General features: G+C 33.7%; 1 protein-coding gene across 1 annotated transcript in view; it reads right to left on the reverse strand.

Annotated features, from left to right (window-relative positions):
* CDH2 (cadherin 2) overlaps window positions 1–25123 on the reverse strand; it is a 250117-nt gene that overhangs the window by 208530 nt on the left and 16464 nt on the right. Inside the window, exon 2 of the mRNA XM_074277065.1 lies at window positions 12674–12785. Within this exon, the coding sequence (XP_074133166.1) occupies window positions 12674–12785 (112 nt within the window). The remainder of the gene's footprint in view (window positions 1–12673; window positions 12786–25123) is intronic.

Consider the following 25123-nt stretch of genomic DNA (forward strand, 5'->3'; position numbering starts at 1 on the left):
TGCCCAGAATCGTCACAATTTGCTATAAAATTGAGAGCAGGCTTAATCTACTCATTTATCACATATGCAAATATTTCTTCATAAGAGGTAACTTTAATACACTTGTCTTCTACATCATTAGAGAAGATGACAAGTCAACAAAAGATGCCATGGCAGATCTAAATGACTGAGCTGAAAGAATGATTATATACATGCATATTGTGGAAAATCAGCAGGATTTAATTTCACAATGGGAAGAGAAGAACAAACATTTCAGCTCTCTTGAGATTTTGCTCAGATCATTTCATCAAAGTAGGCCATTATTTTATTTTTTAAACCTCAGAAATTCAATGAAGAAACATTTATAGCTTCCAATTATTCCCACAAATTACAATCACTTTTCATCTTCACCATCACCACAGACAAGTATTCACTGAAACAGTCACAGAAGTTTGGCCATTGCACAGTGTCATACACTATGTTACACTCTCAAGAAAGATTTGTGAAGTAAATTTAAAAAACACATAGAATCCTTTTACAGATATTATTAGATAGTTATATTATTTATATATAGACAGTTATATTATCTCTATGTAGATAGTGATAATATAGTTATATTAGATATTTTGACATGTAATCAACATATCTAGTGAAAAAGTACAAAGAATGCGGGCTTTGACATCACAAAGTCCTAACTCTGTCAGGTTCTGCTTCAGATACTACTTGCATGACCTTGCCTCTTCCAGCCCCAGTTTCCTCATCTGTAAAATAAAAATAACAATAGCATCTATCTCACAAGGTCATTTTGTGATTCAAATAAGATAGTATATGTAAAGCACTCTGCATATCTTAAATTGCTACATAAATGTTAATTTCTTATTGTTATCACACTCTAAATTTAATGATAGATATTAAATTTGAAGTAGGATCTCATGACAAGAATAATGAGCAGTAGCACCCATAATAAGGTATTCAGAAAAGCAAGAGTCTACTGCTATAGGCTATATTTTCCTTCCCACAGGGAGAATGGTAGAATAGTTGAGGGGAAGTGTGGCAAGAAATATTAGTTTAGAGAGAATGAAAGGCATTAAAGAAAATAAAATGATGCTTTACAGTAAAAATATTGGAACTAGTTGAAGAGGTAGTCAAGAGGATGCCCTGAAGAGTTACAGCCAGCCAGTTTAGATACTTGGATTCCAGCAACGGTCCAACTTGGTGAGAACAATTTCAGTCACGTTCCTGAGAAGGAATTGTTTGGGAAGGCTGAGTAGAGGAGGTACATGACATAGCAGGGAGCAAGAGAGCTTTGTCTCCTATTCAAGCCCTGTCCTTAGCCAGAAGATGATTTTGTAAACTTCAAAAATCAGTAGATTTTGGACTGTTTATGACAATCTTAGAAATGGCTAAAAGGGGTGTCTGAATCAGTAACAGAGAAGAAATTGGACACAAAGAAGAATAGAATCTTTAAGGTTCTACCAGAACCCCAGAATAAAGTTATACTATTAGGGCATTTAGGTGGCACAGTGGATAGAATTCCTGATCTGGAATCATGACTTTAAATACTGTCTCAGACTAGATGTGTGCTCATGAGCAAGTCATTTAGTCTTCTCTGCCTCAGTTTCCCCATCTGTAGAACGAGCTAAAGAAGAAAATGGCAAACTACTCCAGTATTTTTGCCAAAGAAAACTCAAACCCCCATGAAGGTATGGACATAATAAAAAAAGACTGAACAATAATATATTTATACATGCTCCTAAGTAGAAAGAAACTTGCATGTATATATATATATACACATATATATATATATATATATATATATGTGTATATATATATATGTACTTGTAATAACAATAAAGGCACAAAAGTAAATGATCACAGCATCATCGACCAGAAACTGGCATATATACCTATAATACCAATAAAAGCACAAGAGTAAATGATCATAGCACCATCAACCAGAAACTGGAATATATACTTGTAATACCAATAAAGGCACAAGAGTAAATGATCACAGCATCATCAACCAGAAACTGACATATATACCTATAATACCAATAAAGGCACAAGAGTAAATGATCATAGCATCATCAACCAAAGACACACAGAAAGTATTGTTTTAATTTCAAAAGTCTATCCCTCCAAAATTTCACATAGCAAGATGTATTTTAATAATCTAAGAAACTACAAATGTAACTTAAAAGTAAAGAAACAAAAAATAAACATGTTTTCTGGTCTGAGAAAATAATGTTAAGATTGGCCTGCCTTTCATTAGAATTAAACTAGGTGTTAAAGCAAGAGAGGAACTTGGGAAGTTTCTGCTGCATACAACTCCAAATTTAGAAAGTGAATTAATCAACTGAGGTGATGTGAACAGGGGTAAAGAAAAAACTTGTAAAATAAAATGAATATAAAAAAATAAACTCTGTAATATCATATATCAGACAACTCAAATGGAAGGAAAATTAAATTCTGATTAATACTGCTAGTTAAAGAGTAAAGTCTGAATAAATCCAGACAGATATACTCTATATTAATGAAAGGTTTTAGTCTGAGGCAAGATGGAGCTTTCAGAAAGAGTGACTGGCTCCTGGAGGGAGGCACAGAGGAGGGAGGCACTATCTTGGCGTGGAGCTGAATCTCATCAGAAGTAGTTGGCATTCTCAATTTCATTCTTGACATAATGCACAGTACAACCTATGAATATTAACATCAAAGACAAATCCACTGGGAAAGAAGCTAGAATGTGTGTGTGTTTTTCCCAAAAATTGACAGCAACCTAAATCATATAATAAAAAAAATTGCCCAAATTTCCTTGAAGACATGAGAAGAAAAAGGGAAAAAAAAAAAAAAAAAAAAAGATCAAATGATTTACCCCTTACAGTCAACTGATTGAAATCCAACCAAAATAATTTAAGAAATGCTTCAGCAATGAACAATTAAAGCAGCATATTGTAGATTGAGAGAAAGAGAGAGATCTAATGGGGCAACATAGTGTGAGCTTTGAAGGCAATAGTGGGATGCAAGGTAACTAAAGTGAACAGCTCCATGGGGTCATTTTCAGTATACCTATTATCAATCTGTGGGAAAACAGGCTGGCAAAAGTCAGATGAAATAAAAGGGGTGGGGGGTTTTTGGTGCTTTTTTAAAAAGCAGTTTTAATTGTGTCTCATATCATATACAATAAGCAGGGATATAAGGACAGATGCATGGGTACAATAAGAGAAAGAACTACCTATTTTCCAATTAACTTGAAAATCTGTTATCATCCTGGTTTGGATAAGTATTTTCCATACTACTACTTGCAATGACCATTTCCAACAAAGTATGATATTAGGCAAATTTGTGTTTCTCAAGAAATTGAAGATGCTTTCTATTGTAGAAGAACAAATTTGGAGCAGGAGAGGATTTCTGAGATTCCAGGGCCTGGTGGTTTGGTGCTTAAAGCTTATGTGCCAGTACACATACCATTTAACGCAGTTTTTTTCTATTGTTTTTAGCTGCTTCAGATTGGTATATCTTTACCTAGAAAAGCTAGTCTTATATACAGAAACCTTATTATGAACTTTTTATTCCTGATCATTTACAAAAATTTTAACTAAGATATGAAATGTAGAGAGGCAAAGCCATTAAAAAAAATTGTCAATGTAGTTTTTTCTATTCTTTTTAGAGTGTAGAAGGATCACCAGTGAAGTATGCCATGGAGTGGTCCAGAAGATAGTCAAAAACTTTTTTAAAGAATCAAATAGTCTAAAAATACAAATTTCTATATTTGGAGCATAAAATTTTTAATTTCATAAAATAGGATAATCTAAATAGCTCATAAGTACACAGTAGCTTTAAAGGTTTGCTAAGTGTTTTCTTCACAAAAAACCCTATCAGATGATAGTATAAATATTAAAATATCCATTTTGCAAAAGAATAAATTAGGCTTCATGGAAATAAAGGAGTTTTTCAATGTTCATCCAGTATCCAAGTAGGGATCCAAACCCATATTTCTTGGTTCTTAATTCAATCTAGTTTCTTCCATACTACTTCCTGCTAAGAATCCATGAATATGAAAAAGAATTGGGGGAAGGAGCAATTAGTTAACTGTAAACTTAATATGAGCTAACATTGTCAGACATATTGATTTTCACGGCACCCCACTGAAAGGTGGAACTAGTAAAATCCATCCAGCAACTGGGGAAAAAAAACCCAATAAAATCATCATCATAAATGAATAGCAGAGTATAGACGTGTGGGGGGGGATGTGTGTGTGTGTGTGTATATATATATATGTAGCATGGAGGGGGCAGGCTAAAAAGATCACAATGGGACTAGAATAATATTTTAGGAATAAAATAAAATTTTTGAAAGTAATCAAAATTAAATTCATAACAAAATCTCAGTTCTTGTTTTGGTCTTAGGCAAATAAAATGTTTTTAATCTTTATACACAAGTAATAGGTAAAAAAGAGTAAAAGAATAATTGCACAGTGGCACAGTTGAGATTCAATATGGTCACATAACTCTTTTCCTCTTCTTCCTCAGGGATTATTACCATCAACATCCAAGTGAAGATCTTAGTGCTTTCACCCACAATCAATTGGAAATCAGTACAACACTTACAGTCTGGAAAGCATTATAAATAAGATGCTTATGTGCTTCTTTCAAATCTCACTAACACTAAAGAAAATATTCATACAATCAATAGGAAGACCACTTTATCAGAAAGGAAAAAAATAAAAACAAATTCTATAGTTTCATAACTCAGTTTAGCAAAGGTCTCTACTGTGGCACAACTTGATTTTTATTTTTTTTAAATTGCCTCCCATTCTCAGTAAAACACGGAACATATAAAATACCTGCCTATATACCTCTTGAAAGAGAAGTAAAAAGTCCTCGCAAACTTAGTGACCCAACAAAAGATACTTCACTTCCCTAAAGATTGTACAGTGAAGCTTCCTCCTAGTATTAACGTACACAACCATCAATCTCAAAAAAGGTCAATAAAAATAGCAGCCTACGGTTTATTTTCAAGAATATTTTCAGAAACTCATTCATGCTCACCAATGCTAGATGGCTACATGATGATTATTTTCAACCAGATTGAAATTGCTTTCGATTAGTTTACTTACTCGGCTGTCTATGCCTGTATATATCACTTGGGGCAAAACATAGAGAAATGCTATATTGGTACATTTACCCAGCAAATAGTTCGTGATTCTTTTAGCTACAATAAGGTCCCTGTTATTATAAAGTGTTAAGAAGATTGCAACTGAATGACAACTTGTGTTATCAATTATTTTGGATTATTTTCAAGTCATTTTAAAATTCAGTAGAATACACGTGCACACACATATAGGATTGTGAGTGTATAAATATACATACATACATAGTTATCAGGATTTAGAATATATGCTCATCTGAACTGTTTTACTCATAAAAGACTAAGAAATTTATTAATAAGGGGAAGCAATAAGTTTATAAGAAGATTAGTTCATTTCAGTATCACCTATACTCAAAGCACTGTTGTAGATCACTACTGTTCACTCTGCTGAGTAACACTGATAAAAAGAAAAGCTTTTCTTTATTATAAATAGTAATAAATAGATGTAAAAATCCTACCAAGTCAAATCTCATCAACCTGGTCTCCCACAGAGCTAAGATAATAGAAAACAATTATTAACAAGCTGTGTGACCTCAGGCAAATCAGGGTTTCAACTTCCTTACAGGGGGAAAACAATGTGGATTGCACTAGATAATCTTGAAAGTCTCATCAAGGTCTAAAATTTTTAAATTCCTTGATACCTCTAAATAGAAATATTTATATTCTTCACTGATGCTAAATGCAAGCCCTGCATGTTTTCTCATCTTCTGCAGAAGACCATCCGAGTTTTCCCCAGGAAACACCCAAGATATTGGAAAGCTTTGTTCTTGTTCTTGCAGTTTCCCAAAAGAATCAACCTAAGGCTCAGGTTTGTCCTGAGTCCTGAGTCTTAAGTCTGTTAACTTCCATTCTTGGTACATGAACAATCTGCATCCCTTTGAGGTCATCTTTTATCATCAATGCCTTTCATACCATTTCTTGTAAGTATAACTATTTACATACTGCAACACAACATGTACAACTTCTTAATGGTTTTGACTTTCTATGATTTTATTGTATATATTTCATAATAAATAAAACCATATTATACTGTATATAAACTTTATAAAGTAATTTCATTTTACATGATCTTATTTCATCAATACAAGAACTTAAGTTGAATCCATATTTCAACCTAAATTAAATTTTTTCAAGGTCTTCTCTACCTTTAAAAGAAAGGATGTTTGCAAAGAAAGCTGAATCAGTGATCCCCAACATTCTCCTTCCTTCTCTCTACATTTTTGTGAGTAGGGATGGTACCAGATCAAGGAGCTTTTCATTAATTACTCATCTACAAGACAATGTACTAAAAAGGCAAAGGGGAATTTGGATTGATTGAATTGGATATTGGTCTACTTTTGGGAAATTAAGAGACATGACTGACAAATACATTTCAATATAATAGCTTGTACCATATATCCAAAATATTTATTTTTTTTTTGCTTACTTAAAAAAAAAGTAATCACTTTTTATTTTTCAAAGAACATGCAAAGATAGTTTTCAATATTTACCCTTGCAAAATCTGATGTTCCCAATGTCTGCCCTCTCTTAGACAGCAAGTAATCCAATACATGTTAAACGTGTATAAAGGGTAACTCTTTATATGGGAACCAACTCCTAAGAAGTTGCTTAAAAGACAATGAAATTAAGTGACTTGATCAGAGATTATATTTCTAGAGTCAGTGCCAGAATCTGAATACAGTTTTCCTGACCCAAAATACACCTTTCCACATCGCTTATATTTTATAAATATTCTGTTATTAGCACAGAAATAATAGCATTAACAGAATGACATGTTTCATATTGTTAGGAAATAAATGACTCACAAGATATACTAATACTATAAGGGCTATGTCTTTCCCTGTATGTTTCAGGTCAAGAGCTCAGCCTGCAGAATTACAATACTATTCTTAAATACCAATTCATCCAGATTCCAAAAGCTGGTGCATCTAGTATACCTGCAAAAACTGGCACAATGAAAATAATTCAATGAGTTTAACTGTACCATACTCTTACTTTTTTTTTTTTTTCAACTATATGAGCAAAACTTCCCATAAGGACTCAAAACACAATGTAGAAGTGAAAACTCTAGCACCCACAGTCACAGCCTTTCAATAACAGTATTTTGAATTTTATCTTAAGATTTTGGTAATCCTTAATATATTTTAAGAAACACAAAGAAAAAAACCCAATGATATACCATCTGACAAACAGCCTTACAGATACCAAAAGGCAATGAAAGACAAATGCATGCTGAAACTATTAAGAATTCCAACGAAAACAATCACATAACTTGCTCAATGGAGGGCTGGGGCTACAGACAAAGATCTTTTTTTTTTTTTCCCCCAAGCTTTTATACTTCTAATCCTAGGGGGGAAAAAAGAAAAATCAAGTCTTTTTTTATTGTTTGGCAAGAAGTTCTACTTAATTGCTGTCACTGACATTATCCTAATAATCAGAAAATATACTTTTTATAGTAAGTATTTTAATATAACAGTGTAATCAAATAAGTCAATGCATGTAGTGGCCATGCACTTAGCTATATTAAAACACAGAGAAACAATTAACCATTGCAATAATTTTAAGTGAGATAAAAATCCAGTCAGTGTCTCTTTTTTGTCTTGTTAGAACCATTACTGAGATAAGACAATATAATTGTGCTTATGTTCTTTTCATACTCTATTGAAAATGCAACATGTTTCAGCTTCTAGTAAGAGGACATGTTGTTTCAAAGACATTTAAAATTAAAAATAGACAGGGTGTTGATGCCTCCACTAAGTCTTGAGCCTGATAATGGTCATATGGTCCTGTAAAGGTGACCTTCAGTTTTTAAAGGGTCTGCCAAAAGAGCATATGCACTAGTCGGGCTTACTAAATTAGAAAGGTCTGCAGTATAGTTGGAGGGCATCCTGTGTGGCTGTTGTCCCAACTGAAAAAAGAAACAAACCTCATCAACCATTAAACGTTTAATTTCAAGCATTTTGGGGCCAGAATCATTATGTGATCTGTGTCTATGAAAATGGTACCCAGAGCAAAAATTCACAGACCTCTAGAGGTATCAAAATAAGGACTGACAACTCTGAAAAATAATTGTTAGACAGAAAGCACTTTGATGTTTTAAGTTTGGTAGAAATGTATCTCTAGTTCATGTGAATATGGATTGCTATTTATAATAAAAAGAGGTGCAAAAGTATTATCATATACCAGGCACTGTGCTGTAAGCATTTTACAAATATTTCACTTGATCCTTACTCTAGGAAGTGGGTAATATTATTACCCCACTTTACAGATGAGGAAACTGAGGGCAGGTGTTTGGGGTTTTTTGATGTTATTTAAAAGTAATTTGCCCATATTTATAAAGCTAATAAATATTTGAGGCCAGCCTTGAACTTTGGTCTTCCTGAATTCAAATCCAGCATTTTGCACTATTTATTCTGCCCCCTCTATTTCCAAAGGGAGAATAAGTTGAGAGACTGGGAACTTTTCACCTTCATAAAGACTGCAAGATAGCATAGAAAACAAAGAATTGGGACTTTAGGGAGCTGGGTATCAAATTCCAATTCTGTTACTTATTATTATATGTGCTACCTTGAACAAATAACCTATCTCTGGGCCTTCAGTTTACTTTTCTATATAATGAGAGAGAGAGGGAGTGAAGACTGAATCACTTGATCTCCAAAATCCACAATTTTCTGAAAACTTTATTTTTTACTTGGAAGCTTAGAGCAGCATTATTGGGAGGTGGGAGGGAGAGATGTAAGGCCTAAACAAAAACTACGTGAGCAAGCATAAATTTTAACAAAACAATTTTAATTTATATGTTCACTGCCTTAGTTTCCAAAGCATTTTCACAGACATTGTGAAATTAACCCTGACAAAACCTCATCAAGTATTCAACAGAGTAAAGACTATTAGGAAAACTACACACAGAGAGAATTTTGCCTCTGGTTCAGTATTCTTCCAATCAATCAATAAGCATTTATTATGCACCTACTATGACCAGTCATCCAGCCAGACACTAATGGATAAACAAAAATGAATGGTTGTCTTTGAGAGAATCCAATCTACGGTTTAGAAAAGTATACTAGGGCTCACTCCAATCTGATAAGAGTTAAATTTTCTGGGTGAAAAATCAACACTAAAAAATCAAAGCTTAACTGTTTTTTGCTTGTCTAAACTTGTGTTAATAATGCATTTTAAACTTAAAAGAGTGTCCTTAATCAGGTTTTTAAAATTTGCCAGCACACCTCCATAAATATAAACAATTACAAAATGTTGCAACACTGACATTATCAACTGGGGTAAATTAGGAAAAGTTTCATATAAAAAATGGCATTTAAGTTGAACCTTGAAGGGAGTTAGGGATTCTAAGAAATGGAAATGAGAAGGGAATGTCTCTCAGGCAGAAGAAATAGTTAAAAAACAAATGAAGTGTTTTGTGAGAGGAAGAGTAAGGAGGCCAAGCCCCAATGAACCATAAAGTCTGTAAAGGGAAGAATTCAACGTACAAGCTAATGGGCCAGGTTGTGGCCCACCTGAAATGTCAAATATATTTGATCTTGTAGGTAACAGTAAGCCTCTGGAGTTTGCTGGGTAAAGAACTGACACAATCAGATCTGTGCTTTGGGAAAAATCACTCTGACAGCTATGTGACCTGGGAGACTAGTTCAATAATCCAGGTGAGGACTAACAGCCTGAACTAGGATGATGGGGACTTTCTACTATACTATATAACATATCAACTCTCACTATAAAAAGAAAGATAAAATGATTATCTGTAATGATTGAGAAGTGAAGAAAAATCCTATATTTTGAGTCATCAAAATCTAAAGTATCCTTAAATACTTACCTATTTGGATATATCAATTCTAAATATACATTTGTATATACACACATATACAAAAATTCAAATAAGGGCATATGACACATCCCTGTGAAAATCCAATTAATCCTGATTGTCCCAGAATTCTAAAAGCGAGTTTCATAGATTTTCCACATTAATAGGCAATTCAAGTTTGAAATTAAGCTACCTTCTCCAAGTGTCTTTTCTTTCAAGTTTCAATGACTTATATTTTTAATAATAAATAGGTTTATGAAAAAAAATCACTAACTAAAATTCCATTCCCCTGCAGTTAAATGTGAAGGAAAAGCATCATTTGTTCATTTAAGGTATGTAGTTATACTTCAGATTTAAGTTTTTATTAGGATTTAGGAGAAAATTTTAAAATGAACTGAATAAATAATTAGATATGGAGTATTAAAACTTTAAGAACTATTTTACCTTTTAAGAAAATATTGGTTTTTGATTCAGCAGATGAAATAGGACTTTGCTCAAATGAATTTAAAAACAGAATCACAAAAGCCTGAACAAAATACTTGGTAATCTTTATTCCCTATGATCCAGGATGTTTAGACTAGATGTTCATCCTTTTCCCAGAAGGATTAAGGGAGAGAGAGTAGGTAGATAAAGACGGCTAGAGTGACTAATGAATGACTAGCCGATGACTTTAGTCTGGCCCCTAACTCCAAAGGAATTCTATCAAGTCCTATGATTAGCTTTTATCTGGCCCACTCATAGTTGATATATTCAATGACAAAAACCCCAAAGTATCTCCTAACCTCATGGTTCTCAATGATTCATTATGTCCTCTGTCTTACCCTGAAAGTTAGATAATTAGTGGCTTTCACAGCACCTAATTCTGTGGGGGCTGTGAAAATATATTCTGCTTCCCAAAGAGTAGAAAATGGGCCTCTTCTATATAAAATTAGATAAATATTTTTATAAATAAATATTAGATAAATTTTTCTATTAAAGGTTATATATAATATACTGACCGGATTGAACTTATACCATGAGGATTCTACTATTTGAGGAAATATAAAGTATTCCTTCTTTGAGGGCTACCACTGGGCAAATGAGGAATTTAAAAAGTCAGCTCATTGAAAGGGCTTCTTAAGAAATGACCATATCATTATTCCCTAGTGAGGAAGCAGTGCAGCCTCCAGTAGGTGACTTATGACTTAGCAGCCCTTGGTATTACTTAAAGGGAAATAAGAAAGAAAGGACAGGAAATATTGAGATAGCCCAAGAATAGCACTAGTAGTTGAAGCCTATGGCCTGGCTAGCAGCCAATCACCAAATAAAAGAAGGGAGAAAAGGCTTGGTATTGCCAGTCACAGTATTTATCCAACTACTTTCCTCATCCCTCTAGGGAAAAGGGCCCAATCTAAATTAGGTAAAATAAATATAGTCTAGATCCTTGTAATATAGTTATTTTGCCAAAAAAAAAAAAAAAAAAAAAAAAAGAATTATGCTCCCAATATGCAATTATATCTCTAAGGCCTAAGTATATGCTATCAAGTTGCAAGGATACCAGTTATATCACTGTATTAACTCTAAAGTGCCTGACTTTTAGAAGCTTAGCTAACTACCTCTAAAATAGAGTAATGACCAAGAGCAAATTATTCAATCTTGCTTTGTCTCAAGCAACTTTCAGAGACAATAAATTGCTCCCACATGTGGAAAGAGTCTCTACACAAAAAGCTCCTGATCCTTCTGAAATCACAGCTCTAAATTTAAAAAGAAGACTGTCACATACTCACGCCTTGAGTTTTATTATTCTCTATTTAATAGGAATTAATATTATGTGGCTCAATATCATAAATCATGTTGCTTCTTTCACAAGTTTCTCAAAGTCCCTTTAAAACATATCATACTGCTTCTGTAAGCTTTACATCATTTCATAATGTAAATTTCTCCTAATTCTGATTCCTCATTTATGAAATGGGGTATCTACTTCATAAGGATCAAATGATCATGAAAGCAAAGCAAAATGCTTAATGAATGTCAGGTGTTATTATGATGAGACAAACATAGCCTAGTAGGTATCTTCCTTTAAAGTTCCTTGCACAACCATGATGGGAACATCAGAATATTTTTTCATCCAGCTTTCCTTTGGAACAAAGAATTACTGAATCCCAGAAAATCCAAAGTCACTCATAATTTGAAGTAGTTGTCCTTCCTGCCACTATATAGTCAATAATGGGGAGTATGGATCCAGAGTATTACCATAACTTTTTGGTTGGTGATTTGGGACTGGCTGTAAGATTGCTAGTCTATTCCTGTGTATCCTTTCAATAAATCTCACTTGTCTCTATACCTGCAAATCAATTTTCTCCTGGGCACTGTGAATCCAACCCAAGGTCTGATCATTCTACCTACCATTAGGCTGACATTCCTTAAAACAATGATAACAAAATTAATGGCACAATTATCATAAAATAAAATAGTAAACAGTTCACATAGAGTAAGACTGCTATTGCAAATCAAAATGGAGAAGGTATAAAAAAATTTATCAAAAGTACAGAATTCTTCCAATTACCTATTATAAGAGATTCATGAATTTACTACCAGGACTGAATATGGTCCCTACAGTTTCATTAGAATGACTGAAGAATTTATACTGGTGACTATAGTAAAAATGATTTAAGGACTTTTTAAAAATGACCAATTTGTTACAAAAAGCACAGAACATAAAAAAAAGAAATATTTCTTTTCAAATGATACCATTGAGAAGAGGTTGTCCTTCATGCACACCCCTCGATAAGACTGCACTGTAAACATCTTCAGGAAATCCAGTCTTGCATAATGTGATTTCACCAGTTGCCTCTATTGGTGCCTGAAATACAAGATAAAATGTGTGTAATAATCGCAACCCCCTTCAACTAAGCAACATTCCACTTGGGGAAAAAAAAAAAGAAAAAAGAAAAAAAAAACCTCATTTCTCTTCTATCTTGTACAAACAACTCCTTTGTTTCTCAATGGCTACAATTAGAACTTTGAGGGCAAAGGGTTAATCTTTTTGATAACTGGAATGGAAGGAACAAATCCCACTTGTCTAGTAAGAGCTAAATACTACACATTCTGGATTCTTCTAACTATTGAACATTTCAAGTAAAATGCTTATTGAAACTCAAGTGGAATCAGAAGGGAAACAAAAACATCTCTCATGCTGTAATAACCCTTGCATTAATCACTACCAAAATTTTATTTTTCAATGGTTGGAAGAAGACACTTTAACATTTACTTTTAGAGATTTTGTTAGCCATCTAAAACATTTGGTTATGGAGAGTTTCTCAGACTCTACTTGTATAAGAAAAGCAGTACCTACACAAATTTAAAGTGATCCCATAAAAATAACATAATTATCCTAATTTTGAAATATGACTGCAATAAACAAAACTAAAAGTCTAATTTTCCAATTAAATATACATCTTTCTAAAATATACTTTATATTGTGCCATAGCAACATAATTTGATTTTAACAATGTATCATACAGCACTTATGGTGCTTGAGGGAAAAATTCTCCTTAAAATAAGTAAACAAGCAGCCTCTTTTTGTTGTCCCTGCTTTTACTCTTTCTAGAAGTGCCTAATGTCCTAAATTGGCTTAAAAATCAAATCTCTAGTACAAGTTCTTTAAGTCACCCATACGTAGCCACAATTTTTTTAGTCCACTTTCACCCAAGGCTGTCTTTACTTAGCAAAATTCTGATAGGAATTTAAGTAACTGAAAGTACAGTGGTTTTTGAGGTTTATGTGATATAAATGGTTATGTGGCAGGTCTCAGCGACTTATTTCACTTAAACATTAAGTACAGTTAACATTTCACACAAATTTAATTCAGGCACACATTAGTCTATCTACACTTTGGTAAAGATTCAGTATATTGTAGGTATATAATATATTATAATATAGCATTACATATTACATATAATTAAATTATAGCAATTTATATATTATAAATTAAATTGAATTATATATATATATATATATATATATATATATATATATATATATATATATATATATATATATATATATATAAATTATAAATTAAAAAAACAAGTCTTAAAGTTGATTTCCACCTCAGTTATCTGGAACTCAAAGTACATTCCCTTTCTTCCCCACCCCCAACAAAGTTATATGCAATGGTTAGCTTTTCCATACAATCAGTGAAAGACTGTTTAACTCTTTAACTTACCTGAAGAACAGCACTAATAAAGCAGTATGATAACACAATGACTGAATAACAATGCTTCAATGGGAAAATGTCACTCAGTTGCAAATGAGAATGATAGTGATAAACATTCATTCTTTATCTGACCTTAGTCCCAATATGAAAGATAAACACTTTGGGGATGAAGGGAGAAGGTAAGAAAAGAAGCACTGAAAAAATCTAAAAAGGATCTAAGGGAAAAAAGAAAGGGGGAGACAATGAGGAATAAGCAGGAGAGAATCCTATCTTTCCTCTTTCCCAACTAACGGTCAGGAGCAGGAAGGAGAAGACAAATGGAGAATATCAGCAGGCTGGTCCTCCAAAGTTTTCCTTTTGCATCCCCTCTCAGCTCACTGGAGAAATGAAAAATGGAGACTAAAACTTTGAGGGTAAAGTAGAGGCAACAAAGAGTGGTAGCCAACAGCCCAGGGCAGAGTATGCATCAATACAGCAATGAAAAGGATATGAGCGGCAGGCAAACTCCTAATAGTAGCAAACCTAGGATGGCCATTCCCAACTGAGAGGATACAAGTCAAGACTGTGTTACTAATTAAAGGTAAATCAATTCTAAGTCCCTTTAAAGCATATCATACGGCTTCTGTAAGCTTTACATCATCTCATAATGTAAATTTCTCTTAATCCTGATTTCTCATTTATGAAATGGGGTATCTACTTCATAAGGATCAAATGAGCATAAAAGCAAAGCAAAATGCTTAATGAATGTCAGGTGTTATTATGATGAGACATAATATAGCCTAGTAGGTATAAAGAATTGGTTTTGAATGAGAAGACTAGATTTAAGGACTGCCTTTGACCTATATAAACAATGGGACCTTAGTTCCTTAAACTCTCAGCATCTCTAAGCAACTCCCAAAACCAAATAAAAGAGGAGTTATTAATCTGTAATGGTCGAGACAGTTGTCACTGGCAATTCCTCATATGAATGAAATCCCGATAATGCAGTTGTTATCATCATCATCATCAATAGCAATGCTCTAGATGTTATAAGATCATTTAAAATAATGACTAGTATTTATATATTATATATTTGCATGTATTTCAGGGCCTTGGGAATCATCCACTTTAACATCCTCATTCTCCATAGAAGAAAACTGAAGCCTGGAAAAGTTAAATGACTTGTTTACATAAGGTAACATATTGTAGTGAGTAGTGAACTAAAAATATAGCCCAATAGAATTCTGCCTCTAAATCTAACACTTTTATCTAATGGCCTAAAAGATGAAGTGCAAGCCATCAAAGAGTATAAAACTAATTACAAAGTGTCCCAGAAGTTGAAATGCAGTATTGAGCCTTAATAGCTTAAATTTCTATAATTAAAAGCTTAAAAATGCACTAAGATTTTTCGGATATAATGGATGAAACAAGATGACACTGACATATTAACAGAACTACACAAAAGGAGCAAATCCTCATTTAAAAAAATCTCAATCTCTATGAAAAAACAGAAAATTATGTTATATAAATAGATGAATAGACTTAAAGGTGGTCAAGGTCTACTTCATTATGAATAATTATCATTCTTTCATTAAAATTCTACTCTAACATGCCATCTTGACATAAAAATGACCCTAGGATCTGGAAAACTAACCAATCAGTCAATGAGCATTTTTGAAGCACCTGCTATATGTCATGCAATGCTAAATGCTGTGTTGTCAGGGAGCTCAGTCATATGAGAGAGATAAGATGGAAGGATGAGTAAATCTTTGAGATGTACAGGATAAACAATAGATAATCAACAGAGACAGGGGCACTAGCACTAGCACTAGCAAAGGCTTGTACAAAGTGAGATGTTGGAGGGACTTGAAGGAAGCCGGGGGGCAGAGATGAGGAAAAAGAAAATTTTGGGTGTAAGGGACAGACAGTGAAAATACTTAGTTAGGATAAAAATAAGGAGATGGAGTGGTTTGTTCAAGGAACAGCAAAAAGGATCATGTCTCTGAGTATCTCAGAGTACATGGTAGGGACAAAATAGGGGAGAGGCCGGCATAAAGTATGAGAAGACTAAAAAGTAGGAGGGAGTCAAAATGACTTTATAGAGAATTTGTATTTGATTCCGAAGATAAGAGGGAGTCATGGAGTTTACAGAATGAAGGGAACGAGGGAGTGACATGGTCGGGTCTGCATTTCAAGAAGATGAATTTGAGAGTTGAATAAGGGAGAGCTTTGAGGCAGGGAGACTGTAGTCCTAGTAGTATCAGAGAAAAGAAGGGGAGGTTGCTAGAGACATTATGAAAGGAAAAATCAACAAAACTTGGTAACAGACTGCATACAAGAAGGTGAGAATGAAGATTCCAGGATGACACTTTGATTGTGAGCCTGGGTAACTGAGAGCATGATTATGTCCTATAACTTTGGTGAGCTGGTAAATATTTAATAATCAACTCTCCCCTCTGCCTCCCCCCCCCATAAAAATTACAGAAGATACACATTTAAGTCTAATCTGTATTATTTTCATTTTTTCTATTATTTTCTGAAATTCAGACAATCATAATCAATAAATTAAGCCCCGATTTTAAAACAATTTATTTCCATTAAGACAATTTAACTGCTTGAACTGGCTTCAATAGAGTTTTGCTTCTGTGGGGAAGTGGAGAAAACAGAAGGGTCTAGATGAGCTCAGCCGTGGATGTGTTGGGTTTAAGATATGCTGGAGATATCCAGTTCAGAATATCCAATGAGCAGTTGGACATTCAAACTTGGAAGACAGGAAAGACCTTAGGCCTGAACAATTAGATCTGAAAATCAATTATCTGCATAGAGTGATAATTAAATCCACGGGAGCTGGCAAGACCACCAAGCAAAACAACATAAAGGGAAAAGAGACCAGAGGACCAAGTTCTAGGAGATAGCCATTGGTTTGGACATAGATCCAGCAATGAAGACTGAGGAGTAATCAAGACAGGTAGAAAGAGAGCACAAATTTTAAACCTGACAAGGAGAAAAGGCCTACACTGTGGACCCTGATCAGCATAAGAGAGGTACATCACCAGAAGTGTGGCTACCTGATAATAGATTTCAGAAGCTACAATTCATATACGATGGTGGAATTTGTCAATAACAGATGTGTCCCATACTGATAAAAATCACAGAATAAGTATTAATATAGTTTTATATTATTTTATAACTTTCAAAATAACCTTACAAAAATTATGTGAGATCATGGAAAGTATCAGTTGTTGTTGAGGATTAAAAAAGTACATAAAAGAAGTAAAGGAATGGTAAGAATATAAAATTTTGGCAAAAATAAAGAACAATATCCAAAAAGCTGACAAGCATGAAGTGTCCACATCTCCTCTATACATATGCCCTATTTCCCCTTCAATCCACACACTTTTCAAATTGATATTCCTAAAGCATAGGTATGGCTGTGTCATTCTTTAAGAAACTTTAAGAAAACTATTGTAGTTCTTACCTATTGAATGTAAGAGAAAATAAAAATTTCTATTTTAAATATATTCAAACATGAATATATATATATATATATATATATATATATACATATAGTCATATATACATATCCACATATACACACAATGATGGGAGGGAAACATTAACAAGGGAATCTGAAAGCCTTTTGAAAGAAGTGGCCTTTATAGTTCCTTAATAAATAGTGATTTTTTTTATAGATGCTGATTTCATAATATTCAGGGGAAATTTTTCTTTGGATGAGAATTTGCATTTACAAAGTCAAAAACAGAGGAAAGCTTTAAGATGCAATCTACATGCTACCAAAAAAGTATCTAATCCCTACAATTTTTTCATTTTACTTAAGTTAAAGGTTTTGCCTTTCACATCACTGAGATTGGCAAGTAACCACAATATGAATACAATTGTAAATATACCCTTGCAACTTGGAAAAATGCTATATAAAACATCTCATCTGAGTCTCATAATAATAAGCCTGAAGGTAGAGACAAGAAAGGTATCCCTATTTAAAAAATAAGAAAGCCAAGGCTGAAAAAAATTATTATTATTTTTTTTTTTTGCTAATAGTCACTGAGTTAAAAATGACAAAAGTTAAAGTTTGAAATCAAGTATACTTAATTTCAAGTCCAGGACTGCAATGCTGCAATGGGATATAATTTAAATGACAGCACCCAGAGTTGAAAAATAGTCTTTTTTAAAACATTTACATATTTCATACTTTCAACTAACTCAGAAAAAGTTTTTCCTGCTTTATTCCATTTTTTCTGTGGATCCATGTATCCATGTACAGGATTCGGTAAGGTTCAAGATGCTAGACTGTAGAGTTCATCTATTTCTGTAACATTCTTCATGTTCCCTTTCCTCAAAACCCTCAGTTTCTTGTTCCCCTTTCACATGATTTCAGAAAAACCTGGAAAGATTTCCATGAACTGATACAAAGTAAAGTGAACAGAAGCAAGAGAACATTGTACACAGTAACAGCAATATAATTCAATGAAGAACTATGAATGATTTACCTATTTCCAGCAAAACAATGATCTAAGACAACCTCAAAGGGCTAATGAAGAAGCATACTATCTGCCTCCAGAGAAAGAACCAATTTCATTTGAATACACTGAAGCAAACAATTTTCCACTTTCTTTTATTCTTTTTATTTTATTTGAGTCCTTATACAAAATGACTAATATGGAAATGTTTCACATGATTACACATGCATAACCTATATTTGACTGCTTACTGTCTCAGGAAGGGGGTGGGTAGACAGAAGAGAGGAAGGGATAGAATTTTAAACTCAAAACTTTAAAAACCACAAACTAATGTTTTTAAAAAGTGTTTTAACATGAAATTGAGAGGACATTTATTTGTATATATGTGTGTGCATATATATACATAGAAAGAACATACCAAACTCAAATAGCAGTAATCAATTTTTCCATAGAAAACTAAGCAGTAATATACATATTCCATGTATCATCAGACAATATTTTTCCAAACCTAAGTTTAATGATCTCATTATTGGGAGTAAGTAAATCAATTATCCTTTTGTTGCTTTAAAAAGGGCTTCTAACTCACTTTCCATAAATTTAAGCATTTATCAGAGAAAGTTTTAAAGTAACTAATTGATCAGCTGGTAATTGGGGTAATTTCAAGAATTGCCCAAGGCTCTTGTCAGCACACTCCTAATTCTTGGTTTTAATCCAATTTCTCTTCTAGTTACAAGGTCCATATAATCAAATTTGGCAGACTCCCTATTGTCCTTAGAGGAAACTTCATTTAGGATGTTGGGGAGGGGGCGGAATCTCTATTAAGGCAATGGCTAAAGTGCTGTTGCTGTTCTTTTTCTGGTTCTAAAATCCTTCTGATTTTACAACAATACTATGTGTAGTAGTGTGAACAAGTCCAAATGCATTTTTCAGTATCTTATCAAATTTTGATTCTGCTATTCATTTTCAAGCATTTAACCCCCTTAAGATGATCCACATGGCAGAAAACAAATCATACTTAAAAGGTCTTAGGATGACGTGTTACATAACAAATAACTCCTGGATCCCTAAGTTAACCTCACTGAACAAGTCCTTGTGATCTAAATTTACAGTATGTTAATAATAATAATGTATTATTGCTAATAATAATAACAGCATTTATATAGTCTTCACTGTTTAAGTCAAACATTTACTAAGCACTTTAATAATTATATCTCATCACATCAACCCTTCAAGGTAGGTACTATTATTATCTCCATTTTCCAACTGAGGAAACTGAGGGAAACAGAGGTTAATGACTGACTCAGGACTAAGTACTTTATTCCTTGCACCACCTAGCATATAATTAAATATATAGGTGCCCTATTCACTATACACCTTGGGCTTAGGTACTTCACAGATATTATGTTTTCTAAGGGCAAAATCTAAGGTTATGAAGACCTTTTGAATGTACTCTGCAACAAGAAGTTAATCATGTGCTCAGTCCCTTGAAGAATCTCACTGAATAAAGGGGCAATTTACACTTCTCCTTCATACTTACAAGCTATTCAGAAAGTACTCTAATTCTACTTAGTTCAATAATGTCTTCAAGAAGAAAAGTGAGAAAACTAAATAGAAAGTGACAACTTAATACTCAATCTCTACTTTGACAAGATTTTGGCCAGTGTCCTCTGGTCTACATATTATGCATCATTAATTATGTGGCTTTATTATAAATGGTAATAATTATTTTCTTTATTGTATGGAAAGATAATCAATCTCATAAAAGTATGATACCATCTGAAGGCCTGGGGACTTGATGGTTAGGAAAGTTAAACTGATGAAGTCATCAAGTTCCAAGGCCATTCCAATTAGCCTTGCCAATCATCCAGAAATGATTATACCCCGTTAAACCCATTCACTATCAGTGTAAAAAGTGAGACATAATTATATAATGATCTAATTTTTTTCCTATTTCTTTTACATAGCAGTGTTCAAATGTGATATCAAAGAACACCTTGAGACTTTCTTTCCTGTTCCAAAAGAAACTCTTTCAACCAAATATGTTGCATAGTTTACCAAAAATCATCTCCAAATGAACCAAAAATATCTGTACATATTCATAAAGATACATAAGAAGCTGTAAACATTAATTACATAACTTTCAGAGGTAAGATTTAGGTTCAAATTCCACTTCAGACACTTAGATATATGACACTGGGCAAATAATTTAACTCCCTGCTCAGGTTCCTCATCTATTAAATAATGAGGTTTGTCCTGATGACCTTGGAGGTCATCTATGATCCTGTCATTATGCAGATATCATACCTTACTGATTAACTGCCTATCTTTGATACCATCTCTCCTTCGTGACCTGGTTCATCAATCTTCCCTTCTCTTTCCATGAATCTTCAGTCTCTTCCTGGCTACTGGAACCATGTCCTAATCACAGTTGCAAATCTTATTCAATTTTTAAAAATTTTCCTTGACCCCATTACCTCATTTCATGGATTCTATCTTGACCTCTTTACTCAAATGATTTTCCTTAAAGGACATTCACAATATCCTTATCATCAAATCCAGTAACATTTTTTTAGTCTTAGAACAGTCCTAGTCTTAGTTCATAAAACTAGAAATTACTTTCACCTTTATCAATCTAATTCAATATTAAGAATTTACTATATTCAATGTATTCAATGCAACCATGTACTTCCTACAGGGAAATGTATTGAGAAGGGATAAAAAGCATCAGTTCAAATTTCCATGAGTAGATTTTTTTAAGGTGGGCCATCCAATTTAGCCCCCAAAGGCCTTTTAATGCTAAAGTGGCGGAAAAAAATTGTTAATTAATTGTCCAATTAATATTTGATATAGGTAGCACACAATTTTAGATATGTCAAATTTATAGGACAACAGAGTTGCAAGTTTTATATGATATAATTATGTATTGTGCATTGGGCCTATGTTGGGCACTGGAAATACAGCTTCAAAATATTAGAAACTGGTAATCTACTTCTCCATATTTATTTTTTACATTTATTTTGTGCCATCTATACTTCAACCTTCACCTTTACCATCAATTGAAGTGACTGCCCTGGCAGGCACCTGACCAACCAGTTACAGACTTAGCACCTCAAATTCCAACCTTGGAACCATCATGGGACACACAGCGTATACAAAGAACTAATGAATCCATAAAGTAGGCCCATTGTGAGATTTAGTTTTATTATTTCTAAAGGAAGAGGATCCATTGTCTCAGGACCTATCTAAGCTTAAATCTATAATTTTATGACCTTTATTCACATTTTTGTTCTGATTCCAACAATAAAAGCTCTCTGAGCTATTTCATACTCTAATTCCAGCAGATTTATCTCTTTCTTATTCCTCTCCACTCCAATCCCTCATGCCAGAGTATCTTTTTTTGTTAACCTGCTCCATACTCCAGTTTCTCTGACACTGTGCCTCTTGCCTTGCTCTCAATCATAATCCAAGATTAAAGCTCTACCTCAAACTATAGAATGCTCACAAACTTCTAAGACACCAACAACCTTCAGAGACCTTGGTAAATCTACAACCAAAATCAACTGGAATTCAAAGAATCTATTTGGCTTTCTTTTATATTCTTATTGCAAGGACCAGTCAAAAGCTATTCAAAAAGACTTTCCTAGTCACCTTACACAAACATTTAACTGATCTCAATGCTCCTAGAAAACTATAGTTGAGATCAGAACCTGGGTTCTATTGTTCAAGGTCAGATTAAATGATTTATTGCCCTTTGCTTGCTCCTCTCCTTTTCTCATTAGCCCCCTAAAATCAATGTTTTTAACAATCAGCTATGTCCTTGAGCTTGGATTTTTGGGAAGAAGGCAGAGGTGACAAAGAAAAGAAAATGAAATGTACCAAATTCAAGGAACTCCTAATATCCAAGCCCTTACAAGCAAAGTTCTTTGTAAAGCCTTCAAATATTTATATGCTGCAGTGGCTATTTTTGAAAAGAATGATCCCAGCTTTGAGTGCAGCTCTAAGGTCAATGGGATGGTTTTGAATGCTTCTGCTTGCTACAGGGAAATGTATTGAGAGGGGAAAAAAGCATCAGTTCAAATTTCCATGAGTAGATTTTTTTAAGGTGGGCCATCCAATTTATCCCCCAAAGACTTTTTAATGCTAAAGAAGCATGGAAAAATTGTTAATTAACTGTTCAATTAATATTTGCTATAGGTAGCATACAGTTTTAGATATGTCATATTTATGGGACAACAGAGTTGCAGTTTTATGTGATATAATTATGTATAGTACATTGGGGCTTTTGTATAATCTATGTACAAAGTGTTTATTTCCATTTTATTGGTCTCTGAAAATGGTTTTACTACTAAAAAAAATACTATCGAGGCTTATCACTGTAATAAGCTTTGCTTTTATGAAATTGTGTTGGTCATAGCTAGGATTTAATGTTAAGATGTTCAATGCCCCTCCATAGAACATGTGAAAATAGAAAATGCCATCCAAGATTGCTTTATAAGGATTCAACTACAACACCAAAAGTAGATGCTTATTATTTTAAGTAAAGGTAACACCTTAACCCACAATGTTCCTCTGGTGCACAAAAAAGTATAATTGCTTATTTGGAGGGACACTGGTAACTGAGGGATACCAACACACTTGAGCTCTACCTTGCAATGGAGATCAGAGTGGCCCTGATACCTAGATTAGGCTTCTTTACCAGATCCTTTATAAATTTCAGAGTTTGAAAGCAGGCCCTTAAAAGGTCAATAAGTCCAACAAGCACATTTTATAGATGATTGATATTATTTTCCTATTCTTACGGGATCATAAGATGACTTTTTTTTTTAAGTCATCATCGATAATATCCTAAAATACAGCCAATAATTGGTGAATAAGTAACCCCACTGGTGTTATTTCTACCCAATTAATACCCAACCCATGTCCTAAGCTCCAAATTCACCTGGAATAAGTATTGGAGAGACCCAACATCTCAAGACTAAGCCTAACTTGATCTAATCTCTCTGCCTATTGTTGTTGCATTACTTCTGGGCCATTTCAATTAACTACTCCTCATCTCTATATCCTTCTGAATCTTAATCTTGTGTTCTATTTAACCTCCCTTGATTCCTCAAATTCCTTTCTGGATAAGATATGTTGCTCATTTCTTCTGGTTTCTTACCTCTCTCCTTGAGATACCCAATGCAAGATTGTTTGGGGACATGCCATGAGAGCACTGTCTGAATTTTTTCTATCCAGATCTTCAGAGTATAAAACCTCCTCTATAGGTAGAAATCCCAAGTGCTTTTGGAAATTTCCAGGAATATATTACCAGGGCCCAGTAGGTACCCTTAATCAGGAAGGAGTTGGGGAAGGTACACAGCTATTGAGGATGCTGATTCACAGTCTATATTGTAGTTATTCTAGTAGCTTACATAGTTATTGATAGAGAAAAATAAAACTTGCTTGCTATATATACACATACTTCAAAACACATCAGACCTTGAATTTGCAGAATAATTTTTAAGCTGCTATTATTAAAGAAAAGCTACCCATTTTAAAAGAAGACATACAATATTAATACAGAATAAATGGAAAAGTAGCCTTAGAGAGAAGGATATTATATTAGTTCAGAGGATCCTGAAAGACCACCTGGAAGAGTTGATGCTGGAGTCGAGTTTTAAAGGGAGCCAAAGACTCTGAGGACGAAAAGCAGTCCAGATATGGCTTACAGACAGTGCGATGTAAAGGCAAAGATAGGAAATGAAGCATCATCCCCACACAAGTGGGTCACTATGGCTAAATGATGGCATTTGCATAGCGCAGATCAAATTTATTCCTCACCACTCTGAAGCATAATATGAACACTAATATCCTTATTTCATAAATAATAAACCTGAGAAAAAGAAATTAAATATATTAGTGGACCAAAAGCCAAGCCTTCAGAATGCAGGGCTCTTTATTACTATACAATGCATGATTCAGGCTCTCAAAATAAGATACAGGAACCAGTGGTCCATGAGGCTTGGATATGGGTGACAAGGTAAATCACCAGTACTATTAATAGCAATGTCTATGCAATATTTTTTTAAAACATACATACATCATCATAATTTTTATCTTATCAAAAGTAGTAGACTCATATTAATTCAAGTGAACTGCATGTGTAATTGTGGAAAGTATGGAGTGGAGGAGGCTGCCTAGCAAGCTGGAGGAAGTGAACCTATCAGACTATGTTCTCTCCCCAGATCCCTCCAAGTAAACATAATAAGTCTTACATAAGAGGAGTACAAATAGAACTTTGGGGTCTTGGGTATAAAGCCAGGTCTACCCACCAGCACAGTTAGCAAAGCAGATAACAAAAGAGGCATCCAGCAACCTCTTTAGCAAGTAATCACAGTACCTACAAACCATTATAGAAGAACTGAGGGAGGATGAAAAATAGATGATAAAGTTCAGGTTCTTGAGATGTTTACAGGTTAGTTAAAATTAAAGCAGAAGAAAATAACCTGGGAATATAACCTGTTAAACTAACAGCAGCAAATGTGG

The sequence above is a fragment of the Sminthopsis crassicaudata genome, chromosome 1 (genome assembly GCF_048593235.1).
Source record: "Sminthopsis crassicaudata isolate SCR6 chromosome 1, ASM4859323v1, whole genome shotgun sequence".
In the NCBI taxonomy this organism is placed as follows: Eukaryota; Metazoa; Chordata; class Mammalia; order Dasyuromorphia; family Dasyuridae; genus Sminthopsis; species Sminthopsis crassicaudata.